Raw genomic sequence first — 21612 nt, forward strand, 5'->3', positions numbered from 1 at the left:
TGTTGGCCGGGCTGGTCTCGAACTCCTGACCTCGTGATCCGCCTGCCTCGGCCTCCCAAAGTCCTAGGATTACAGGTTGAGCCACTGCGCCCGGCCAACATCAGCCTCCTTCTTGCTCTTTTGAGAACACATCAAGCTTATTCCTACCTGAGGGACTTCATTCTTGTGACCCCCTCTGCGTGGAAGGCTTGGGCCCAGAATGCCTCCTGGCTGGCCCCTTCTCATGTGACCTCTTCAGAGTTCTTCAGCCGCTCTAAGGTCCCTGTCACTCTACTTGCTCCTTACTATATTTTGTTTCTTCATTCCACTTACTTGCCACCAGTTGAAATCACATTATTCACTTATTTATTTTTGAGACAGGGTCTTGCTCTTCCAGTGCAGTGAAGCAATCATGTCTCACTGCAGCCTCGACCTCCCGGGCTCAAGTGGTCCTCCCACCTCAGCCTTCCAAGTAGCTAGGACCACAGGTGTGTGCAGCCACACCGCACTGATTTCTTTCTTTCTTTCTTTCTTTTCCAGAGAGATATGTCTCCCTCTGTTGCCCAGGCTGGTCTCAAACTCCTGGGTTCAAGGGATCCTCCTGCCTTGGCCTCCTGAGTAGCCAGGACTACATACGTGCACCACCACGCCTGGCTGATTTTTGTGTTTTTAGTAGAGACGGAGTTTCACCACGTGGGCCAGGCTGGTCTCGAATCCTGACCTCAAGTTATCTGCCAGCCCCAGCCTCCCAAAGTGCTGGGATTACAAGCGTGAGCCACTGCGCCCAGCCTCTACTATATATATACTTTTTTTTTTTTTTTTTGAGACAGAGTCTTGCTCTGTCACCAAGGCTGGAATGCAATGGCACAATCTTGGCTTACTGCAATCTCTGCCTCCCGGGTTAAAGCAATTCTCCTGCCTCAGCCTCCTGAGTAGCTGGGATTACAGGTGCCTGTCACCATGCCTGGCTAATTTTTGTAGACACAGGGTTTCACCATATTGGCCAGGCTGGTCTCAAACTCCTGACCTCGTGATCTGCCTGCCTTGGCCTCCCAAAGTGCTGGGATTACAGGTGTAAGCCACCGTGCCCGGCCTACTAAATTTTTCTCTTTTTTTTTTTTGAGACAGAGTCTCACTCTGTCGCCAGGCTGGAGTGCAGTGGCATGATCTCGGCTCACTGCAACCTCTGCCTCTGGGGTTCAAGCAATTCTCCTGCCTCAGCCTCCCGAATAGCTGGGACTACAGGCGTGCGCCACCACACCCAGCTAACTTTTGTATTTTTAGTAGAGACAGGGTTTCATCATGTTGGCCAGGATGGTCTCCATCTCTTGACCTTGTGATCCGCCCCCCTCAGCCTCCCAAAGTGCTGGGATTACAGGCATAAGCCACCACTCCTGGCTTTTTTTTTTTTTTTTTTTTTTGAGATAGCATTTCGATCTTTTCGCCCAGGCTGGAGTGCAATGGCGCCATCTCAGCTCACCGCAACCTCCACCTCCTGGGTTCAAGCGATTCTCCTGCCTCAGCCTCCCGAGTAGCTGGGATTACAGGCATGTGCCACTATGCCCGGCTAATTTTGTATTTTTAGTAGAGATGGGGTTTCTCCATGTTTGTCAGGCTGGTCTCAAACTCCCGACCTTAGGTAATCCACCCGCCTCGGCCTCCCAAAGTGTTGGGATTACAGGTGTGAACCACTGCACCTGGCCAATATTTTTAAATAAATTAGCCAGACATTCTGGCCCGCCTCTAGTCCCAGCCATTTCAGAGGCTGAGGTGGGAGGATCACTTGAGTCTGGGAGGTGGAGGTTGCAGTGAGCCGTGATCATGCCACTGCACGGTGACAAAGCAAGACATTGTGTTAGGAGGGGGAAAAAAAAAAAAAGAAGCAGACACTGGCATAGCCTTGGGGAAGAAAAGGGTGAATGAGAGGGACCCAGGGGCTCGTGTGGACCCATAGGGCTGGGGTCTTCCTCACCTAGCTGGCCCTCCACCAGCTTCCTCCTCGCAGTTCTCTTCCCACCGCAGATGCTCCTTGCTCTCCCCCAAGGGCTGCGGCTCCTGGTCTTTGCATTTCACATGGGGCACGTCCACCTGCGAGCACAGTCAGGAGGGAGGCCAAGGAGGGAGGATGACGAATGGACAGATCGCCCTCCTGCCGACCCTTCAACCCTGGTCACCTTGATGTGCTGCTGCGGGACGGTGGGGACCCGCAGGAAAGACAGGCAGGTCTGGGGCAGGTGCCATGAGGGCAGGGGCGTGGGGTGAAAGGACACTCTGTCCCTAGGGGACACCTCGATACCAGACCTAGAGGGGCCAGGTGAGGGCAGGGCTATGGGAATGTAACTGGGGGACCTGGGCTCCTAACTGGTATGTGTGTTGGCTGGAGTCCTTCGAGAAAGGAAAAGAGGTAGGAGAAAAGAAATGAGGCCGGGCACGGTGGCTCATGCCTGTAATCCCAGCTCTTTGGGAGGCCGAGGCGGGCGGATCACGAGGTCAGGAGTGCGAGAACAGCCTAAGCAATATGGTGAAACTCCGTCTCTACTAAAAATACAAAAATTAGCTGACGTGGTGGCGCGTGCCTGTAATCCCAGCTACTCGGGAAGCTGAGGAAGGAGAATCACTTGAACCCGGGAGGCAGAGGTTGCAGTGAGCCGAGATCACGCCGCTGCACTCCAGACTGGGCGACAGAGTGATACTTCGTCTCAAAAAAGAAAAAGAAAAGAAATGAAAGAAACTGGTTCGGTGCGTGGGTGTTTGTGCCTTTCTCTACTCCGTTCCGGCCACGCGCCATGTGTGGAAATCAGACCGGTCAGGACGTCAGTCAGGGCCGGGTTGAGTCAGTCAGGAAATTTGGGGCTAGGCCTGATAAAAGGGAGCCCCAATGGCACAGGACAAGCGGCCGGGCGCGGGTCCGCTGGAGAAGGCTGGGATCGCAGCCGTTCCCTGCCTGTCTGTCCGCCCGCCCCACGCGCGCGAAGGAAACAAGCGCGGCGTACTCCCTGTCGCTCCATTCCGTATTTTCCCGCCTTCAAGCTCGCACCCTCTGCGCATGCGCCGACCCCGCCCCTGGCCAGCTCCGCTCCCGCGCGCGAGTGTGTTGTGACGCGTGCTCCCGGCCCCGCCCCCTTTGAGAACTTGCGCGACCAACGGGGCGGGGCCGACCGTTAAGCAGCAGTTTCGCGGTCCGGGAGCTGCGCGCGCAGTCGGCGCCGCTGGGGAACAGGAGGGTGCGCTCTGGGTGCGCCTGTGTGCCCCTGTGAGGCTCCTCGGTTCCACGGGGCGCCCAGGTTATAGGGATCTCAGAGTCCTGTATTTATTCGGTGCTTCTAACTTTATCCACTCTGCCTTGGAAAATATTCTCCATAACAATTTTTTTTTTTGAGACAAGAACTTGGTCTGTTGCCCAGGCTGGAGTGCAGTGATGTGATCATAGCTCACTGCAGCCTCGACCTCCCAGGTTCAAGCGATCCTCCTGCCTCGGCCTCCTGAGTAGCTGGGACTACCAGTGTCATCCACCACGCCCTTCTAATTTAAAAATATTTTTCTGGCCGGGCGCGGTGGTTCACACCTGTAATCCCAGCACTTTGGGAGGCCGAGGCAGGTGGATCACCTGAGGTCATGTGTTCAAGACCAGCCTGGCCAACAGGGTGAAACCCTGTCTCTACTAAAAATACAAAAAATAGCCAGGTGTGGTGGCGGGCGCCTATAGTCCCAGCTTCTCGGGAGACTGGGGCAGGAGAATTGCTTAAACCCAGGAGGCGGAGGTTGCAGTGAGCTGAGATCACACCACTGCACTCCAGCCTAGGTGACAGAGTGAAGCTCTGTCTCAAAAAAAAAAAAAAAAAAAATTATATACACACACACACAAATTATATATATTTTTTCCTGTAGAAATGAGATCTCTCTGTGCTGAGCCCAGGCTGATCCCCAACTCCTGGGCTCAAGCCATCCTCCCATCTTGGTCTCCCAAAGTGCTGTGTCAAAAAAAGAAGAAATTATCTGATCTACCCTGTTGACTGTAGGTCATAAGACCCCCATTTCAAAGAAGTTTCTGCCCCACACAAGGCCTATCTATCTAGATTCTTCTTGGCCTCTCTGAGCATGCATTCCTGAGACTCCAAGAAGAATCTAGACAGACAGGCCTTGCTGGGTTTCCCCACTCAGCCTATTAGTATTAGACAACACCCCCTCCCCGGCTTTTTTTTTTTTGAGTCTTGCTCTGTTGTCCAGGCAACACTGGAGTGCAGTGGCAAGATCTCAACTCGCTGCAACCTTGGCCTCCTGGGTTCAAGCGATTCTCAGCCAACCAAGTAGCTGGGATTACAGATGCATCATGCCCAGCTAATTTTTGTATTTTTAGTAGAGATGGGGTTTTTCCATGTTGCTAGGGCTGGTCTCAAACTCCTGGCCTCAAGTGATCCACACGCCTCAGCCTCCCAGTGTCAGGATTACAAGCATGAACCACGACAAACCCTTTTTGTCCAATCAAATTTCTACCTAGGTGTTCAAACTGTTGAACCTAAGCATAAGACACTTTTCATTAATCAGGCATGGTGGCAGGCACCTATAATCCCAGCTGCTTGGGAAGCTGAGGCTGCAGTGAGCCAAGATCGCCCCTACACTCCAGCCCAGGGAACAGAGCCAGACTCTGTCTCAAAACAAAACAAAACAAGTTTCCCCTATATCTCTGGGTCTTCATTCTGAAGGCTTGTCAGGTAACACTATGATCAAATACATTCCTATTCATTTTCTCTTATTAATCTGCCTTTTGTCAATAATTTTTAGTGAAACTTCAGAGGGCAATAAGGAAGCTTTCTCTTCATCCCTACACAGCCAAAGTTCAGATTTGATGGAAATGGCAAAATTCCAGGGTACTTGTGTTTATTTAGACACATAAATGTGTATTTAATGACAGGGTCTCACTCTGTTGTCCAGGCTAGAGTGCAGTGGTGTAATCACAGCTCATTGCAGCCTCAACCTCCCAGGCTCAAGTGATCAACCTCAGTCTCTGGAGTAACTGGGATTACAGGCATGAGCCACTATGCAGAGCTAATTTTTGTTTTCTGTTTTTTGGGGACAGGTCTCACTCTGTGGCCCAGACTGGAGTGCAGTGGTGTCATCTCAGCTCCCTACAACCACCACCTCCTGGGTTCAAGTGATTCTCCCACCTCAGCCTCCCAGGTAGCTGGGACTACAGGTGCCTGCCACCATGCCTGGCTAATTTTTGTATTTTTTTTGGAACAGTCTTGTTCTGTCACCCAGGCTGTAGTGCAGTGGCACAATCTTGGCTCACTGCAACCTCTACCTCCTGGTTCAAGCGATTCTCGTGCCTCAGCCTCCGGGGTAGCTGGGACTATGGGTGCTCACCACCATGCCCAGCTGATTTTTTTTTTGTATTTTTAGTAGAGACGGGTTTTCACCACGTTGGCCAGGCTGGTGCCGAACTCCTGACCTCAAGTGATCTGCCTGCCTTGGCTTCCCAAAGTGTTGGAATTACAGGCGTGAGCCACCACACCCGGCCTAATTTTTTTTTTTTTTTTTTTTTTTGAGATGGAGTCTTGCTCTATCGCCCAGGCTGGAGTGCAGTGGTGCAATCTCGGCTCACTGCAAGCTCCGCCTCCCAGGTTCACGCCATTCTCCTGCCTCAGCCTCCTGAGTAGCTGGGACTACAGGCGCCCGCCACCACGCCCGGCTAATTTTTTGTATTTTTAGTAGACAGGGTTTCACCATGTCGGCCAGGATGGTCTCGATCTCTTGACCTCGTGATCCACCCGCCTCGGCCTCCCAAAGTGCTGGGATTACAGGCGTGAGCCACTGCACCCGGCCCTAATTTTTTTATTTTTAGTAGAGACGGAGTTTCACCACGTTGGCCAGGCTGCTCCTGAACTCCTGACCTCAAGTGACCCACCCACCTTGGCCTCCCAAAAGTTCTTGGATTACAGAAGCGAGCCACTGTGCCTGGCTTAGTACCCAGATTTTTTTTTTTTTTTTTTTTTTGTATTTTTAGTAGAGACGGGGTTTCACCGTGTCAGCCAGGATGGTCTCGATTGCCTGGTCTCATGACCCGCCTGCCTCGGCCTCCTCAAGTGCTGGGATTACAGACATGAGCCACTGCGCCCAGCCCAGTACCCAGGTTTTTGACCATCAAGTGGCACACTGAGCTGGGGGACCCAACAAGACCCCTCACCCCTAAGGAAAGCCACCAGATGGGGGCAACTGCCCACTTTATTAGACAGTAGGTGGCCCACAGGTCTCCTCAGGGCCCACCCTCACAGTAGACACACCACACAGGACAACAGAAGGAACCTGCTACCCAGTCCTCTATCCCTGGGATTCTGGTCTTGGGACAGGTGGGAAAGAAGAAGGTGGGGGCTGGCCTCACAGAGGCCTCATAAATACAAGGTCACTGGCCAGGGATGCAAAGGAGCGCAGCAGCAGGGACTCGGGGAGGATGAGCTGTCCTAGAGTGGCCCATGTCACGCAGCCTCCTGTGTGGGAGGGGGCCTCGGCTCGGCATCCAGGCGGCACAGGGGACTGTCATACACCATCTGCAGGTTCACCTTGTGGCCCACCAGCTCCCGGATATTGTTGATGCCATATTTGATCATTGTTGGGCTTGTGTGGGAGGGAACAGAGTTTATCATGAGGTCAGCACATGCACCCTTCTGCTCAGATTTCCATGGCTCCCAATTTCCTCAGAGGAAAAGTTCAAGTTCTCCCCATGACCCACAGGGCCCTGCGCCAACTGCTCTATCACCTCTCACCCTCCGCCTTCAGTCACACCAGCCTCCTCACTCTTCTCCTAATACAAAAAGCACATTCCCACCTCTGGGCCTTTGAACTGACTGTGACCACTACCTGGGACACCCTTCCCCAGATACTCTCATGGTTTACCTCTTTATCTACCTCCAGGTTTTGCTAAGGTGGCACTTCCTCCTCCATGATGCCTTCACTGACCACGTAGTTGCCTTAGCCCTCCCTATACCACTTACTGCCCTGGTACACACTTTTGTCTTTTTTTGCTGAGTGCATTTGTGTTTTTGAGACAGAGTCTCACTCTGTAACCTAGGGTGGAGTGCGGTCGCGTAATCTCAGCTCACTGCAACCTCCGCCTCCCGAGTTCAAGTGATTCGCATACCTCAGCCTCCTGAGTACCTAGGACTAGGACTACGGACGCACGCAACAGTGCCTGGCTAATTTTTGTAGTTTTAGTAGAGACAGGAGACAGAGTCACACTCTGTTGTCCAGGCTAGAATAGAGTGCAGTGGCATGATCTTGGCTCACTGCAACCCCTGCCTCCTGGGTTCAAACGATTCTCCTGCCTCAGCCTCCTAAGTAGCTGGGATTACAGGCACCTGCTACCATGCCAGGCTAATTTTTATATTTTTAGTAGAGATGAGGTTTTGCCATGTTGGCCAGGTTGGCCTCAAACTCCTGACCTCAGGTGATGCATCTGCCTCAGCCACCCACAGTGCTGGGATTACAGGCATGTGCCACTGCGCCTGGACTGTTTTTATTCTTTGTAGAGACGGAGACTTGCTCTATTGCCCAGGCTGATCTCGAACTCCTGGCTCAGGCGATCCTCCTGCCCTGGCCTCCCACAGCACTGGGATGACAGGCATGAGCTACCATGCCTGGCCTGATGTAATTGTTGGTCTTGCTAGTTATCATCCTTCTTGCTCCACTGGGACCCCAGATTCAGAGGGAGGGACATGAGCTGTCATGTTCACAGCACGGGGCCGGGCATTCAGTTTGTACTTACGATGAAAGTTTTGTCCACTGGATGAATGAATGAGTGGTGCTGAAACCACGCAAGCCCCTACACCTGGAGAGTTGTTTGAGGCAGCTAGACACCCTGGGTTTCCACCTGGGCACTTACCGCTCCAGGGAGAGGCCCCAGGCAATGACCGACACGTTCTCGGGCAGCCCCATGGGCAGCAGCATCTCTGGACGGAAGACCCCCGAGTTTCCGACCTCCACCCACTTCTTCAGGCCTGCAGAGGCAGGACAGAGAAGACAGCGGCAGTGCGTGTTGAGTTTCTGGGCACTGCTGGCACAGGTTCTGGGTCTAAGTGGTGAGCTTGGGAGGTGGGGTACAGGCATGGCAATGGGGGGACCCAGGCCAAACCATGATAGCCTGAGACTTCCCTCCCACCCCAGTACCAGGGCCCACTCTGACCTTGGTGGTAGCTGAACACCTCCATGCTGGGCTCTGTGTATGGGTTGTAGGCTGGCTTGAAGCGGAGTTGCGTGATACCTGCAGGGAGCGGGGGGCGGGCAGGAGAGCAGGGGTTTGGAGGATAATGCTGGTGATCAACACACCTGCCCGCCGCCACAACACCACGGCCCACCCCTGCCCCACTGCTCACCCAACTTGGTGAAGAACTCCCGCAGAACACCCATGAGGTGGCCCAAGGTGAGGCCGTGATCCGCCACCACACCCTCGATCTGGTGGAACTCAGCCAGGTGCGTGGCGTCCAGGGTCTCATTCCGGAATACGCGGTCGATGGAGAAGTATTTGACCGGCGTGAAGGGCTTCTAGGGGTGACAACCGAGCCAGGCCCGGGTATGGGTCAGAAGGTCCCTTTGACAGCACCCTCTCCCCACTCTGGCCCCCACTTGGGCCAACCGCACCTTCTGGGCAAGGCGGTAGAGCGCACGAGCACTGGCTGATGTGGTGTGGGTTCGCAGTAGGTTTTTCCGGGCCTCGTCCAGCTTCCAGTTATACTTGTACCTTCAGGAGGGAAGGTGGGAAGTCCATGCAATGGCCCAGGGGTCCCCAGCCTCCTTCCCTTCCATACCAGGTAAGTCCTGCCTCACCCCTGTGAGCCATAGCCGCCCTGAGAGTGGGTCCGCTTGACCCGCTGGACGTAGTCCATTGGGAGCTGCAGGGCCTCGGCTGGATCTGGGTAGGACAGAGCAACATCAGGTCAGTCAACCAGCATTTCCCCCCTTTTTTTTTTTTCAGACAGGGTCTCACTGTTGTCCAGGCTGGAGTGCAGTGCTTACTGCAACCTCTGCCTCCCAGATTCAAGCGATTCTCATGCCTCAGTTTTCTCATTTGTGTGTGGCTTTTTTGGGTTCTTTTTTTTTGAGACAGAGTCTTGTTCAGTTGCCCCAGCTGAAGTGCAATGGCTCAATCTTGGCTCACTGCAACCTCCACCTCTCAGGTTCAAGCAATTCTGATTCAGCCTCCCAAGTAGCTGGGATTACAGGTGACTGCCACCACACCCGGGTAATTTTTGTATTTTTAGTAGAGATGGGGTTTCACCATGCTGGTCAGGGTGGTCTCAAACTCCTGATCTCAGGTGATCCACCCACCTCAGCCTCCCACAGTGCTGGGATTACAGGCATGAGCCACTGCACCTGGGCTTTATTTATGTATGTACGTACGTATATATGTATGTATGTATTTTGAGATGGAGTCTTGCTCTGTTGCCCAGGCTGGAGTGCAGTGGCATGATCTCGGCTCACTGCAACCTCCTCCCAGGTTCAAGCGATTCTCCTGCCTCAGCCTCCCGAGTGGCTGGGATTACAGAAGTGCACCACCACACCCAGCTAATTTTTTATATTTGGTAGACGTGGGGTTTCACCATGTTGGCCAGGCTGGTCTCGAACTCCTGACTTCAAGTGATCCGCCTGCCTGGGCCTCCCAAAGTGCTGGGATTATGCCACCACGCCCGGCCTTTTTTTCGAGACGGAGTCTCGCTGTGTTGCCCAGGCTGGAGTGCAGTGGCGCAATCTCGGCTCACGGCAACCTCCGCCTCCCAGGTTCAAGTGATTCTCCTGCCTCAGCCTCCCGAATAGATGGTACTACAGGCACATGCCACCATGCCCAGCTAATTTTTGTACTTTTAGTAAAGATGGGGTTTCACCATGTTGGCCAGGATGGTCTTGATCTCATGACCTCATGATCCACCCACAAACGCCTCCCAAAGTGCTGGAATTACAAGCGTGAGCCACCGCGCCTGCCTGTTTTGTTTTTTTTAAAAGGGACAAAGTTTTTTGTTTTTTTTTTTTTTTTGAGACGGAGTCTCGCTCAGTCGCCCAGGCTGGAGTGCAGTGGCATGATCTCGGCTCACTGCAAGCTCCACCTCTGGGGTTCACACCATTCTCTTGCCTCAGCCTCCCGAGTAGCTGGGACTACAGGCGCCCGCCACTATGCCTGGCTAATTGTTTCTGTATTTTTAGTAGAGGCAGGGTTTCACCGTGTTAGCCAGGATGGTCTTGATCTCCTGACCTTGTGATCCGCCCATCTCAGCCTCCCAAAGTGCTGGGATTACAGGTGTGAGCCACCACGCCCGGCCTAAAGAGACAAAGTCTTGCTCTGTTGCTTGGCCTGCAGTGCAGTGATGCAATCATAGCTCACTGCAGCCTCAAACTCCCAGGCTCAAGCAATCCTTCACCTCAGCCTCCTGAGTAGCTGCAACTACAGGCGTGCACCACCATGCCCAGCTAATTTTATTTGTACAGATGGGTCTTTCTGTGTTGCTTAGGCTGGTCTCAAACTCCTGAGCTCAAGCGATACTCCTCCCTTGGCCTCCCAAACAGTGGGATTATACCCACTGAGGCTGGCCAAGTTTCCTTCTTTGTAAAAAGGGGTAACAATACTGCTTCCAGTAGTTGGCAGGAAGATTAGAATAGTGGCTAGCATGTGATGAGTGCTTAGTAAGTTTTGGGTGCTATGACAATGATGACAAGAATGATGTTGCCCCTCTGGCCAGGTAAGCCGGCACCCAATGACCTCAACTGCCCTCTTGGTCAGGAAGGCCACCCCATTGTGGGAAGTCATTCCATTTCAGACAGTGCTAAGGGCAATGAAAGAAAGAAATGGGACAGAAGAATGAACACTAGGGGAGAAGGGCTTCTGTGGAACTCAGGGTGAACCTGGGAGTGTTAGGCTGGCCTGTCTCTGGTGACACGTGAGCAGAGGTTTGAGGCTCAGCCTGCCTTGAAGATCTGGGAGAAAACAGCTCTCGGCTAAAGACGGAACATAAGCAAAGGCCCTGAGGTGTGCACAGCCTGGAATGCCCAAAGAAGACATGGGGGCAGGCAGGGTGTGGGGGCTCACGCCTGTAATCCCAGCACTTTGGGAGGCTGAGGCAAGACTGTTTGAGCTCAGGAGTTCGAGACCAGCCTGGGCAACATAGTGAGAACAAAACAAAACAAAAATACATTAATTTTGGGCTAGGCGTGGTGGCTCACGCCTGTAATCCTAGCACTTTGGGAGGCTGAGGTGGGAGTATCACTTGAGGTCAGGAGTTTGAGACCAGCCTGGCCAACATGGCAAACCCCATCTCTATTAAAAACACAAAAATTAGCCGAGCGTGGTGGCGGGTGCCTGTAATCCCAGCTACTCGGGAGGCTGAGGGAAGAGAATCGCTTGAATCCAGGAGGTGGAAATTGCAGTGAGATGAGATCGTGCCACTACACTCTAGCTTGGGCGACAGAATGAGACTGTCTCAGGAAAAAAAAAAAAAAAAAAAAGCCAGGTGTGGTGGCTCACGCCTGTAATCCCAGCACTTTGGGAGGCCAAGGCAGACCGGAGTTTGAGACCAGCCTGGCCAACATGGCGAAACTCCATCTCTACTAAAAATACAAAAATTAGCCAGGCATGGTGGTATGTACCTGTAATCCCAGCTACTTGGGAGGCTGAGGCAGGAGAATCACTTGAACCTGGCAGGCAAAGTTTACAGCGAGCCAAGATCGTGCCACTGCACACTCCAGCTTGGGCGACAGAGTGAGAACCTGTCTCAAAAAAAAAAAAGACTGCAGGTGGCATAATGAGAACAGAGCTTGACACATCCATCAAGGATGGACTTTAATTTAACTCAATTAATTAATTTTTTTAGAGGTAGACTCTTCCCTATGTTGCCTGAGCTGGATTTGAACTCCTAGGCTCAAGCAATCCTCCTGCCTTGGCCTCCCAAATAGCCAGACTATAGGTGCACACCACCATGCCCAGTTCTAGACCTAATTTGATCAAATGGGATGCCCATCCTGTAAAGGCTCCGCCGTGGCCTGGTGTCTCTTATGTCTCAGGGAGGCCCTAGGGGCTGACCCACCTCGAAGGAAGAAGGTGTCGTGCTGGTCACGGGCTGGGTGCTGCTGGGGCTGGAAGAGGGCGTCAAAGTTCCAGAAGGAGCTCTCAATGAAGTTATCGGTCGGCATCTCGGTGAACCTGGTGGGAGATGCAGCCTGACTGCCCTGCCTGTACCCAGCAGAAGCACCAGGCCCCGTCCCCAGCCCTGTGCTCACCCCATCTCCAGGAAGATCTGTCGGAACTGGGAGCGGACCTTGAGCAGTGGGTGAAGGTGGCCGCTGTCGGGTAGGACACCGTGGGCCAAGAAGTTGTAGGGCTTGAAGGGCCGGTCCCGCCAAGAGCCACTGGGGGAGGATGCAAGGGCCTGGTAAGGACTGCCCGCCCCTGCCCCCTGCCCCAGCTCCCACCCGCCCTGACTCTGGGGTTGCCCCCTACCTGGAGATCATCTCTGGGCTCAGCTCTGTCTCTTGCTTGGAGATGCTGGTACTAAAGGCACTGCCTTTGCTCACCCAGTAGGTCTTCAGGATCCTGTGGCCAGGGGAAGGAAGGGGACGCCACTGCCATCTCCTCCTAGAGGACTTCCTTGACCTCCCGTCTGATGAGGATCCCCATGCTACCTACCAAGTCACTCTGCTTTATTTCTGTCCTCACATTTATCACTACCTGAAATCCTGCTATGTGGCCATGCCCTATCTCCCTATATTCACTCACTTATTCACTCAACACTTATTGAGAACCTAATGTGTGCCAGGGTCTGTTCAAGGTGCTAAGTACATGACTGAGTGATGATATTAGGGAAAGTCTAGCAGATTTATTCTGTGCCAGGCTCTGTTCTGCGAAAGTCTCCCCACAAGCCCCGGAAAGAGGGCAGTTTTTTTTGTTTGTTTGTTTTCCTTTTTTGAGACAGAGTTTCACTCTTGTTGCCCAGGCTGGAGTGCAATGGCACGGTCTCAGCTCACTGCAACCTCCACCTCCCAGGTTCAAGCAATTCTCCTGCCTCAGCCTCCAGAGTAGCTGGGATTACAGACACCGGCCACCACACTCGGCTAAATTTTGTATTTTTAGTAAAGACGAGGTTTCACCATGTTGGCCAGGCTGGTCTCGAACTCCTGACCTCAGGTGATTTGCCCGCCTCGGCCTCCCAAAGTGCTGGGATTACAGGCATGAGCCATCGTGCCTGGCCCCTTTTTCTTTGAGATAGGGGTCTCTCTATGTTGCCCAGGCTGGCCTTGAATTCATGGATTCAAGTGATCCTAACACTTCAGCCTCCTGAGTAGTTGGGATTATACACGTGAGCCACACACTTGGCCCAGTCTATTTGATAGATGAGGAAACTGAGACCAGCAAAGGCCAGGTGACTTGGCCAAGGTCATAAAACTAGTTAAGTGACAGAGCCCGAACTTCAATTAGGCATCCCAGCTCTAGTCTCTTCTCTCTGCCACTCTGTGTCTGCTCAAAGGGGACATTTGTCCTGTGAGAGGACGGCCCCTAGACCATCTAGGTTCCAGAAGCCTGTCTGGTGTGTGTTCATTAAACTTTGGACCACACTAAGGACAGTGAAAGAAATGAACAAGCACCGAAGATGAAGACTAGGGGCGATGGGCTTCATGGAACTCAAGGGGAGAGGAAGGGTGTCAGGGTGGCCTCTTTAAGGGGACACAGGAGAGAGACTTGATGAGGAGCCTATCTTGAAGATCAGAGGGAAAACAGTTCTCAGCAGAAGGGTCCTCATGGGCAAAGACCCCAAGGCACGTAGGCTTGACAACTATGGCATTAAGCGAGCTGGGAGGAAACTGGCCACACCTGTGCTTGGTGTGGGCAAGATGTCTCCCTCCCACCATGCCTCCACCATGCTTCACAGGTGGTGGGGGACTGAGCCTGCAGGGGGCACCCACTCACACTTCAGCCAACAGCTTCCTCTTCCTCAGCTCGCTCCTCTCCTTCTCCCCCAGCTTCTCAGCCTGTCCCCCCCGGACCAGCTGGAGCCGCCGCTGCACCTCGTCCTCCATGCTGTCCACCTGCCGGGATAAGGGGTGTGAGGGGTGTGAGGGCCAGGGGCCTGCGTGCCCGTCCACCTGCCCCCTGACCAGCCCGCAGGAACGCACCACTCGGAACACCCGTGGCCCGTCAGCTGCACTCTTGTCCACCCGGATCCACTTGTTGGACATGGCCTTGCTGAAGCCCACTTTGCCACTGGGCAGTCGCTGGAAAAGAGAGGCTGCAGTGAGTGGGGCACGAGGGCCACCTTCATCCCATCACTCACTCCCTATTCACCCCGCAGCTCCTACCATAAGCTCGCTCTGGGCCAGGCCCTCTGGGGGAATGCTTCGAAACACACGGGCCTCATGGCTGCCCTCCCGGGCAATCTCCTCGCCCTCCGCAGTAAGCTCCCAGCGCTTGGTGGACCGAAGTTCAGCCTCGATGACCTAGAGGGAAATGTGGGGAGGGGGTCCAGGCAGGGGTGAGGCTCAGAGACAGGCACCCCCTTTCTGCAGCACTGGGTCCCAGGTTGAAAGCACAGCCCTTAAAGCTAGCTTCACATCCCAGCTATACAACTTTACAGCCAAGTGGTCTCAAGGGAAGACTTCCCCTTGCTGTGTCTCCATTTCCCTTATGCAACACAGAGGTAGTAATAATGATAGTTTACACCTCCCGGGGTAAAGTACACCACTAAGGATGTTATCTGGCAGAAGACAAATTCTTACTGTCAGTTTTGAACCTGTGACAGATTTTAATGTGAAAAATTAGGTGAACTGATTTGTCTCCACGTTTTTGTTTGTTTTTGTTTTCTTTGAGAGGGGGTCTCACCCTGTCACTAGGCTGGGGTGCAGTGGTGTGATCACAGCTCACTGCAACCTGGACCTCCTGGGCTCAAGCGATCCTTCCGCCTCAGCCTCTCGAGTAGCTGGGACTACAGGCATGTGCCGCCACACCCGGTTAATTTTTAAATTACTTTTTTTTTTTTTTTTTGAGACAGAGTCTTGCACTGTCGCTCAGGCTGGAGTGCAATGGTGCGATCTCGGCTCACTGCAACCTCTGCCTCCCGGGTTCAACCGATTCTCCTGCCTCAGCCTCCCGAGTAGCTCGGATTACAGGTGCCCACCACCACCCCCAGCTAATTTTTGTATTTTTAGTAGAGACGGGGTTTCACCATGTTGGCCAGGCTGGTCTCAAACTCCTGACCTCGTAATCGGCCAACTCGGCCTCCCAAAGTGCTGGGATTACAGGCGTGAGCCGCCACGCCCGGCCCTTTAAATTACTTTTTAAAGACAGAGTGTTGTTATGTTGTCCAGGCTGGTCTCAAACTTCTGGCCTCAAGTGATTCTCCTTCCTCAGCCTCCCAAAGTGCTGGCATAATGGGCATCAGCCACCATACCCAGCCTGTCTCCATGTTTAAATGTCCACATGTCAGTGCCCAGAATGTCAGAGACGGGCCCTGGAGGTCCACATTACAAACAAAAACTGAGGTTCCAGGTCCAGAGTCATGAAGACAAGGACAACAAGGGTAAGCAGAGTGCACAGGGCCTGGCTCCCACTTCGTTCTAATCCCAACTCTGCCCTTCACTTACTGTGTGACCTCGGGAAAGTTGCTTAACCTCTCAGTGACTCTTCTCATCCATAAGAGAAAGGTGTGATGGGTTCTACCTCAGATGATTTTAAGGAGTAGCTAAATTAATCCTCAGAAAGAATATATATAGTGCCTACCATGTGACAAACACTGCATAAATTCTTTTTTTTTTTTTTTGAGACAGAGTCTCGCTCTGTCACCCAGGCTGGAGTGCGATCTCGGCTCACTGCAACCTCCACCTCCTGATTCAAACAATTCTCTGCCTCAGCCACCTAAGTAGCTGGGAATACGGGTGCCCACCACCACACCTGGATAATTTTTTAAAATATTTTTAGTAGAGACAGGGTTTCATCATCTTGGCCAGGCTGGTCTTGAACTCCTGACCTCGTGATCCACCCGCCTCAGCCTCCCAAAGTGCTGGGATTACAGGTGTGACCACTGCACCCGCCTAAATTCTAATTACTATAATTATTTTTATGGCTATTACTGTCATTAGATTGAACCTCACCTCCTTATATTATTTAACCCTCTGTGACATATACAAATGTCAAATCATATTGATCAAGGCACTGTCACCCCACACAACACAGCTGCCATCTCTCCTCTGCATTGAGGAGTACGGGCTCTGCAGCCTGAGTGCCTAATTTCAAATCTGGGCTCATCGGCCTCTTCTATTCACACTGATTACGTTACTGACCATCAGTTGTCACATCTGCAAAATGGGAATAACATGGCCATCAGCCAGGATTATGGAACGGATTGGACAAACAAGCTGAGACCAAAGTGGGGCAGAGAACATGAGCTCTACGGATAAACAGCCCAGATCCTGGCCCCATTGATCTAGCCTTCTGGGTGGCCCACGGGCCCCTCAGCATCCTACTCCTGTGACTCTGTCACTGTCCATTTGCCCAAGTCAGAAGGCTGGACTTCATCTCTGCGCCCCCTGCCTTGTCCTGAATCCCATGCCTTCCCCACCTCCCCCAAGCTTCCTTCCCATAGCCAGACATGATGCCCTCCAGCTTGGGGAAGTGCCAGCTTCTGCTTTCATCCCTTCACCTCCAGTCCCGTCCATGCCAATTCTTCCCAAAGGTGATGTGGATAGCACACTCATCTGACCGGCTCTAGCTCCTGCTATCGCTTCCCAGTTCCCTCATGAGGTGAAGACCTAAGAGGCCTTGCAATTACAGCTATGCTGGTCTCCCTCGCCGCCTGCCATCCCCCAAGATCCCGGCCACTGATCTCTAAAGTGCTATCACTTTCCTCAACAGAGAACCGACTCCGCCGTCGCTGAGTCGCTCTCCCTGACCCCCAAGGCTGGGTCAGCTGTCACAGCTGGGTCCCGTTTTCCCCCATCACTCTGGTTCTTGAAGCACCTTCCTATTAGGTCGCAACCTGAGTGAGGGCAGCAACCGCGCTTCCTCGTCCATCATCGTACCCCCTACCCACGCTGACCGTGCCTCAATAAACGTTTATTGCATGAGGAACATCCGTGCGTCTGGGCCCTCACTCGTCCCACTTCCCGCCCGCACATCCCGGAGTGGACACATACACAGCTACCCCAAACTAGGCCTGAGGGAATTTGGCTTGGATGTAGAGCGCCCGTGGCAAGGGGACTGTAGGTGCAAGGGCAAGGCGGTCCGGCATCACGGGCCCGGCTCACCTCGCCCAGCGCCTGAAGGCTCTTCACGGCGCCCACCACCGCCTGGTGCTCCATGCCCAGCTCAGCCGCCAACTCGGCGCTGTCCAGGCCGCCATCAGACGCCTCCAGCCGCCGGAGCAGCAGTTCCGCCACCGGACCATCCGCCATGACTCCTTTCAGTGTGCTCGGCGGGTCCGGGCCGTTGGGGCTGAGCCACCGGAACCGGAACTCGGAGTGTGTACCGCCATCTTGAATGTGTCTAACTGCAGAACAGGGCTCAATGTGTCGTCATCTTGAGTGTGGCGACGGAGCCTCAAAAGGTGCATGGGACTCAGTTCCCACCTCCACCCTGGCTCCATCAATGGCGTCTGGTTGACCAGAGAGGTAAAACTGATTATCTCAAGGTCAGAAGCACCGCCCTGTTTTGAGTTTGATCTAGCCTCACTTCGAGCGGGCTGTGTGACCTTGGACTTCCCCGTCTCTGGGTTACAGAACCCTCTGCCCTTCTGGTATTCTCTCTTGCCCTAGGAGAGGCGGTGGGTGGTGGGCTCCAGAGATGGTCATTTTGGCGATGTCAGCTACTTTTAAAATTTCAAAGGAAGGCTGGGTAGGTACCGTCCCTTTTTATAGAAGGGAAAGGAATTCACCTAGTAAGTCAAGGTGGCACCTAACCTGTGTGGATTACCTCGTATGTGGTAGTACTTAGCCCAGAACTGAGTACTTCACGTGTAGTATTTCATTTCTCCCCAAAACTTTATGATGTAGATACTGATATAACCGCATTACACAGGTGAGAAAACTGAGGCTCAGAGGGTGGTATGACTTGCCCAAGGTTCTACAAAGAGTTGGTGGAAATGAAGTCATAAATTATAAACCTTCCAGATCCTCCCACCCTTGTGCACTGAGAGCAACATCAGTGCAAATACTGCATGGCCTAGATTAGCACTGTCCTATTGAAATACAGTGCAAAACATCTTTTTTGAGACAGGGTCTTGCTCTGTCACCCATGCTGGAGTGCAGTGGCGCAATTATGGCTTACTGCAGCCTTGACTTCCCAGGCCGTAAGGATCCTCCAACCTTAGGCTCCTGAGTAGCTGGAACTACAGGTGCGCGCCACCACACCCAGCTTTTTTTTTTTTTTTTTGTAAATATGGGGTTTGCCCATGTTGCCCTGGCTGGTCTCAAACTCCTAGGCTCAGGTTATCCTCCTGCATCGGTCTCCCAAAGTGCTGGCATTACAGGCATGAGCCACCTTGCCCAGCCAGCCAGACCCTGACTCTTAACAAAAAAAAAAAAGATGACTAATAAAATATTTTGCACTCGGCTGGGCGCAGTGGCTCACCCCTGTAATCCCAGCACTTTGGGAGGCTGAGGCAGGTGGATCACCTGAGGTCGGGAGTTTGAGACCAGCCTGACCAACATGGAGAAACCCCGTCTCTACTAAAAATACAAAATTAGCAGGGCGTGGTGGCACATGCCTGTAATCTCAGCTACTTGGGAGGCTGAGGCAGGAGAATTGCTTGAACCTGGGATGCAGGGGTTGTGGTGAGCCGAGATTGTGTCATTGCATTCCAGCCTGGGTGACAAGGCGAAACTCCGTCTCAAAAAAAAAAAAAATTGCACTTTTTTTCATACTAAATCTTCAAAATCTGATGCGTATTTTACACTTACAACACATCTCAGTTCGGACCAACCACATTTCAAATGGTCAGTAATCACATGTGGGCAGTGGTGACTTACGTCAGCACAGGTAGATTAGAATCCTAGATCTGCTGGCCAGGCTCAGTGCCTCATGCCTGTAATCCCAGCACTTTGGGAGGCTGAGGCGGGTGAATCACCTGAGGTCAGGAGTTCAAGACCAGCTTGGCCAACATGGCGAAACCCTGTCTCCTCTAAAAACACAAAAATTAGCTGGGTGCAGTGGGGCTGCCTGTAATCCCAGCTACATGGGAAGCTAAAGCAGGAGAATCACTTGAGCCTGGTAGGTGGAGCTTGCAGTGAGCGGAGATCGCACCACTGCACTCCAGCCTGGGTGACAGAGCAAGACTCTGTCTCAAAAAAAAAAAAAAAAAAAAAGCATCCTAGATCTGTTATTTATGTCATTCAACCAGAAGGCGTAATCTTTCTGTGCCTCAGTTTCTTGCTCACATGGAGGTGATTGGAGCCCAGGTTACTGTGAGAATTAAATGCCCACACATATTCACACTGCTTACTAAATTGAGTGTGGCCCATGTTCGAACACTCTTATAAGCAGAACACATTTATTCCTTTTACATCACAATTATTATTTGAGTCTGTAAAATGGGATTACTCATCTCTCCCAATCCTGACCCTATATGAGGTTCTGTATTCAGGATACATTTCTCAAAGTTCCTTCTCTCCTCCCATTTTATGTTGATTATTTATTTATTTATTTAGAGAGTGGGTCTCACTCTATTGCCCAGGCTGGAGTGCAGTGGCATGATCTTGGCTGACTGCAGCCTCCACCTCCTGGGCTCAAGCGATCTCTCACCTCAGCCTCCCGAGTAGCTGGGACTACAGGTGTGTGCCACCAGGCCAGGCTAATTTGTGTTATGTATATTATATATTATATAATAGATGCTATATATAATATACATACTATTCATATATTTATGCATTATATATCGTATATAACACATATATTATATATGTGTATATATATATCTTTTGTAAGAACGAGGTTCCACCATGTTACCCAGGCTGGTCTTGAACTGCTGGGCTCAAACAATCTGCCTGCCTCAGGTTCCCAAGGTGCTAGGATTACAAGTGTGAACTACCATGTCCGTCTTATTTTTATTTATTTTTGAGACAGGGTCTTGCTCTGTCACCCAGGCTAGAGTGTGCAGTGGCAACAACACAGCTCACGGCAGCGTCAACCTCCTGGTCTCAAGTGATCCTCCTGCCTCAGCCTTCTGAGTAGCTGGGAATACAGGCAGGCGCCACCACGCCTGGCAATTAAACAAAATGTTTTTGTAAAAATGGCCTCCTGCTATGTTGCCCAGGCTGGTCTTGAACTCCTGGCCTCAAGCATTCCTCCCATCTTGGCCTGCCAAAGTGTTGAGATTACAGGCGTGAGCCACTGTGCCCAGTGTGTTTTTAGTTAATTTCCACAAGAGTCCTTCCTTCCTCTCTTCTGTCATGCAGCAAGTACTTTTTAAGCCTGTTCTGTGCCATGTGCTGCAGGTGACACTGGAGGATGCAAAGTGAACAAAACAGGCAGTGTCTAACCTCAGGTAGGAAGCACCAAGCCCACAGGTGCCTGACACAGGAACAGGAGGAAGGGTCAGGAAGAGGCCTGGGATGGTCCCCAGGATCCTCATGGGGGGGACCAGACTAGGCAATACTGAATACTACCTAGAGGAAGTGGTAGAACCCCAACTTCCCAGTTCATTCTCCCCCTTCTTTTTTTCGAGATGGAGTCTTGCTCTGTCACCTGGGCTGGTGGGCTGGAGTGGAGTGGCGTGATCTTGGCTCCCTGCAATCTCTGGCTCCCAGGTTCAAGCGATTCTCCCACCGCAGCCTCCCGAGTACTGGGATTAGAGGCACCCGCCACCGCGCCTGGCTTTTTTTTAATTTTTATTTTTAGTGGAGACGGGTTTTCACCTTGTTGGCCAGGCTGGTCTCGAACTGACCTAAAATGATCCGCCTGCCTCGGCCTCCCCAAGTGCTGGGTTTACAGGCGTGAGCCACCACACCCGGCCACCATTTCTTTTTTTTTTTTAACCAAAGACCCTTGCCAAGTCATTCCCCGCACTCCACTTTGTTTTCCTTTTCATTTTTTCCTTCCTCTCTTTTCTGAGTCACAACCATTAGCCAGGAAGCACCCCCTCCCTACCCTCTTTCCTGGATCCCCCTCATTCCCTCCTTCCATAGTCCACTCCCGCGTTCCCAGGTCCAGGGCTTATTTGCCCAGAGTTTGGAAAACCCCAAGCTCTCCTTCCTCCTTTCTACAGCGTGCGGGCAGGGTACTGGTGCCAGTCACGTGCCTCTGGCTTCAGAAGAAGACTCTAGACTGGGGTCGGGGGCGGGGGGTGGGTCCTGCCCATCTCCCTAGCACCTTATCGTCCCTACCATCTGTGTCTTTTTTCTCCTCCCCAAACGGAACCCCCTGCCCTCTCGCCTATAGCCGTTTAATTGCAAAAGCCAGGCCGTTTGTGGCAGACCACAGACAGCGACCCCCTTCATTTACCGGTTGAGAGGAGACTAAAGGGGCTGCTGCAATCTGGGTAATAACCCTATCCCCACCCCAGGAGTCACAGTCACATCGTTAAGCCTTCCTCCCCTCTTGTCCCAGGACAGCTTTAAAAACGTTAAAAGCATTTCTGCTGGGTAGCATCTGGCCAGGGTCGCCCCCTCTGTCTGCTC

General features: G+C 52.5%; 2 protein-coding genes across 3 annotated transcripts in view; both read right to left on the minus strand.

Moving 5' to 3' along the window:
* The window catches only part of SYCE2 (synaptonemal complex central element protein 2), a 21234-nt gene extending 17498 nt beyond the window's left edge, over positions 1 to 3736 (minus strand). Inside the window, exons 1-2 of one of the 2 annotated variants that reach the window (XM_009252858.4) lie at positions 2973 to 3736; positions 1952 to 2067 (exon numbers count right to left, since the gene is read on the minus strand). In XM_009252858.4, the coding sequence (XP_009251133.2) occupies positions 1952 to 2067; positions 2973 to 2987 (131 nt within the window). In that variant the 5' untranslated portion in view covers positions 2988 to 3736. Of the gene's footprint in view, positions 1 to 147; positions 1467 to 1951; positions 2068 to 2972 lie in introns of those variants that run through there. The other variant, XM_054539865.2, reaches the window with a different exon arrangement.
* A 2447-nt stretch (positions 3737 to 6183) lies between these two features.
* On the minus strand, positions 6184 to 17407 carry FARSA (phenylalanyl-tRNA synthetase subunit alpha). Its single transcript, NM_001133695.2, has 13 exons — positions 17248 to 17407; positions 14308 to 14445; positions 14125 to 14223; positions 13919 to 14037; positions 12455 to 12547; positions 12235 to 12363; positions 12042 to 12157; positions 8797 to 8881; positions 8611 to 8710; positions 8346 to 8514; positions 8156 to 8233; positions 7856 to 7970; positions 6184 to 6591 (listed from the first exon to the last, which is right to left on the minus strand). The coding sequence occupies exons 1-13, from the start codon at positions 17392 to 17394 to the stop codon at positions 6453 to 6455; spliced, it is 1527 nt and encodes a 508-aa protein (NP_001127167.1). The 5' UTR covers positions 17395 to 17407; the 3' UTR covers positions 6184 to 6452.
* Between the last annotated feature and the right edge of the window lie 4205 nt (positions 17408 to 21612).

This window comes from Pongo abelii, chromosome 20 (assembly GCF_028885655.2).
Source record: "Pongo abelii isolate AG06213 chromosome 20, NHGRI_mPonAbe1-v2.0_pri, whole genome shotgun sequence".
NCBI lineage: Eukaryota > Metazoa > Chordata > Mammalia > Primates > Hominidae > Pongo > Pongo abelii.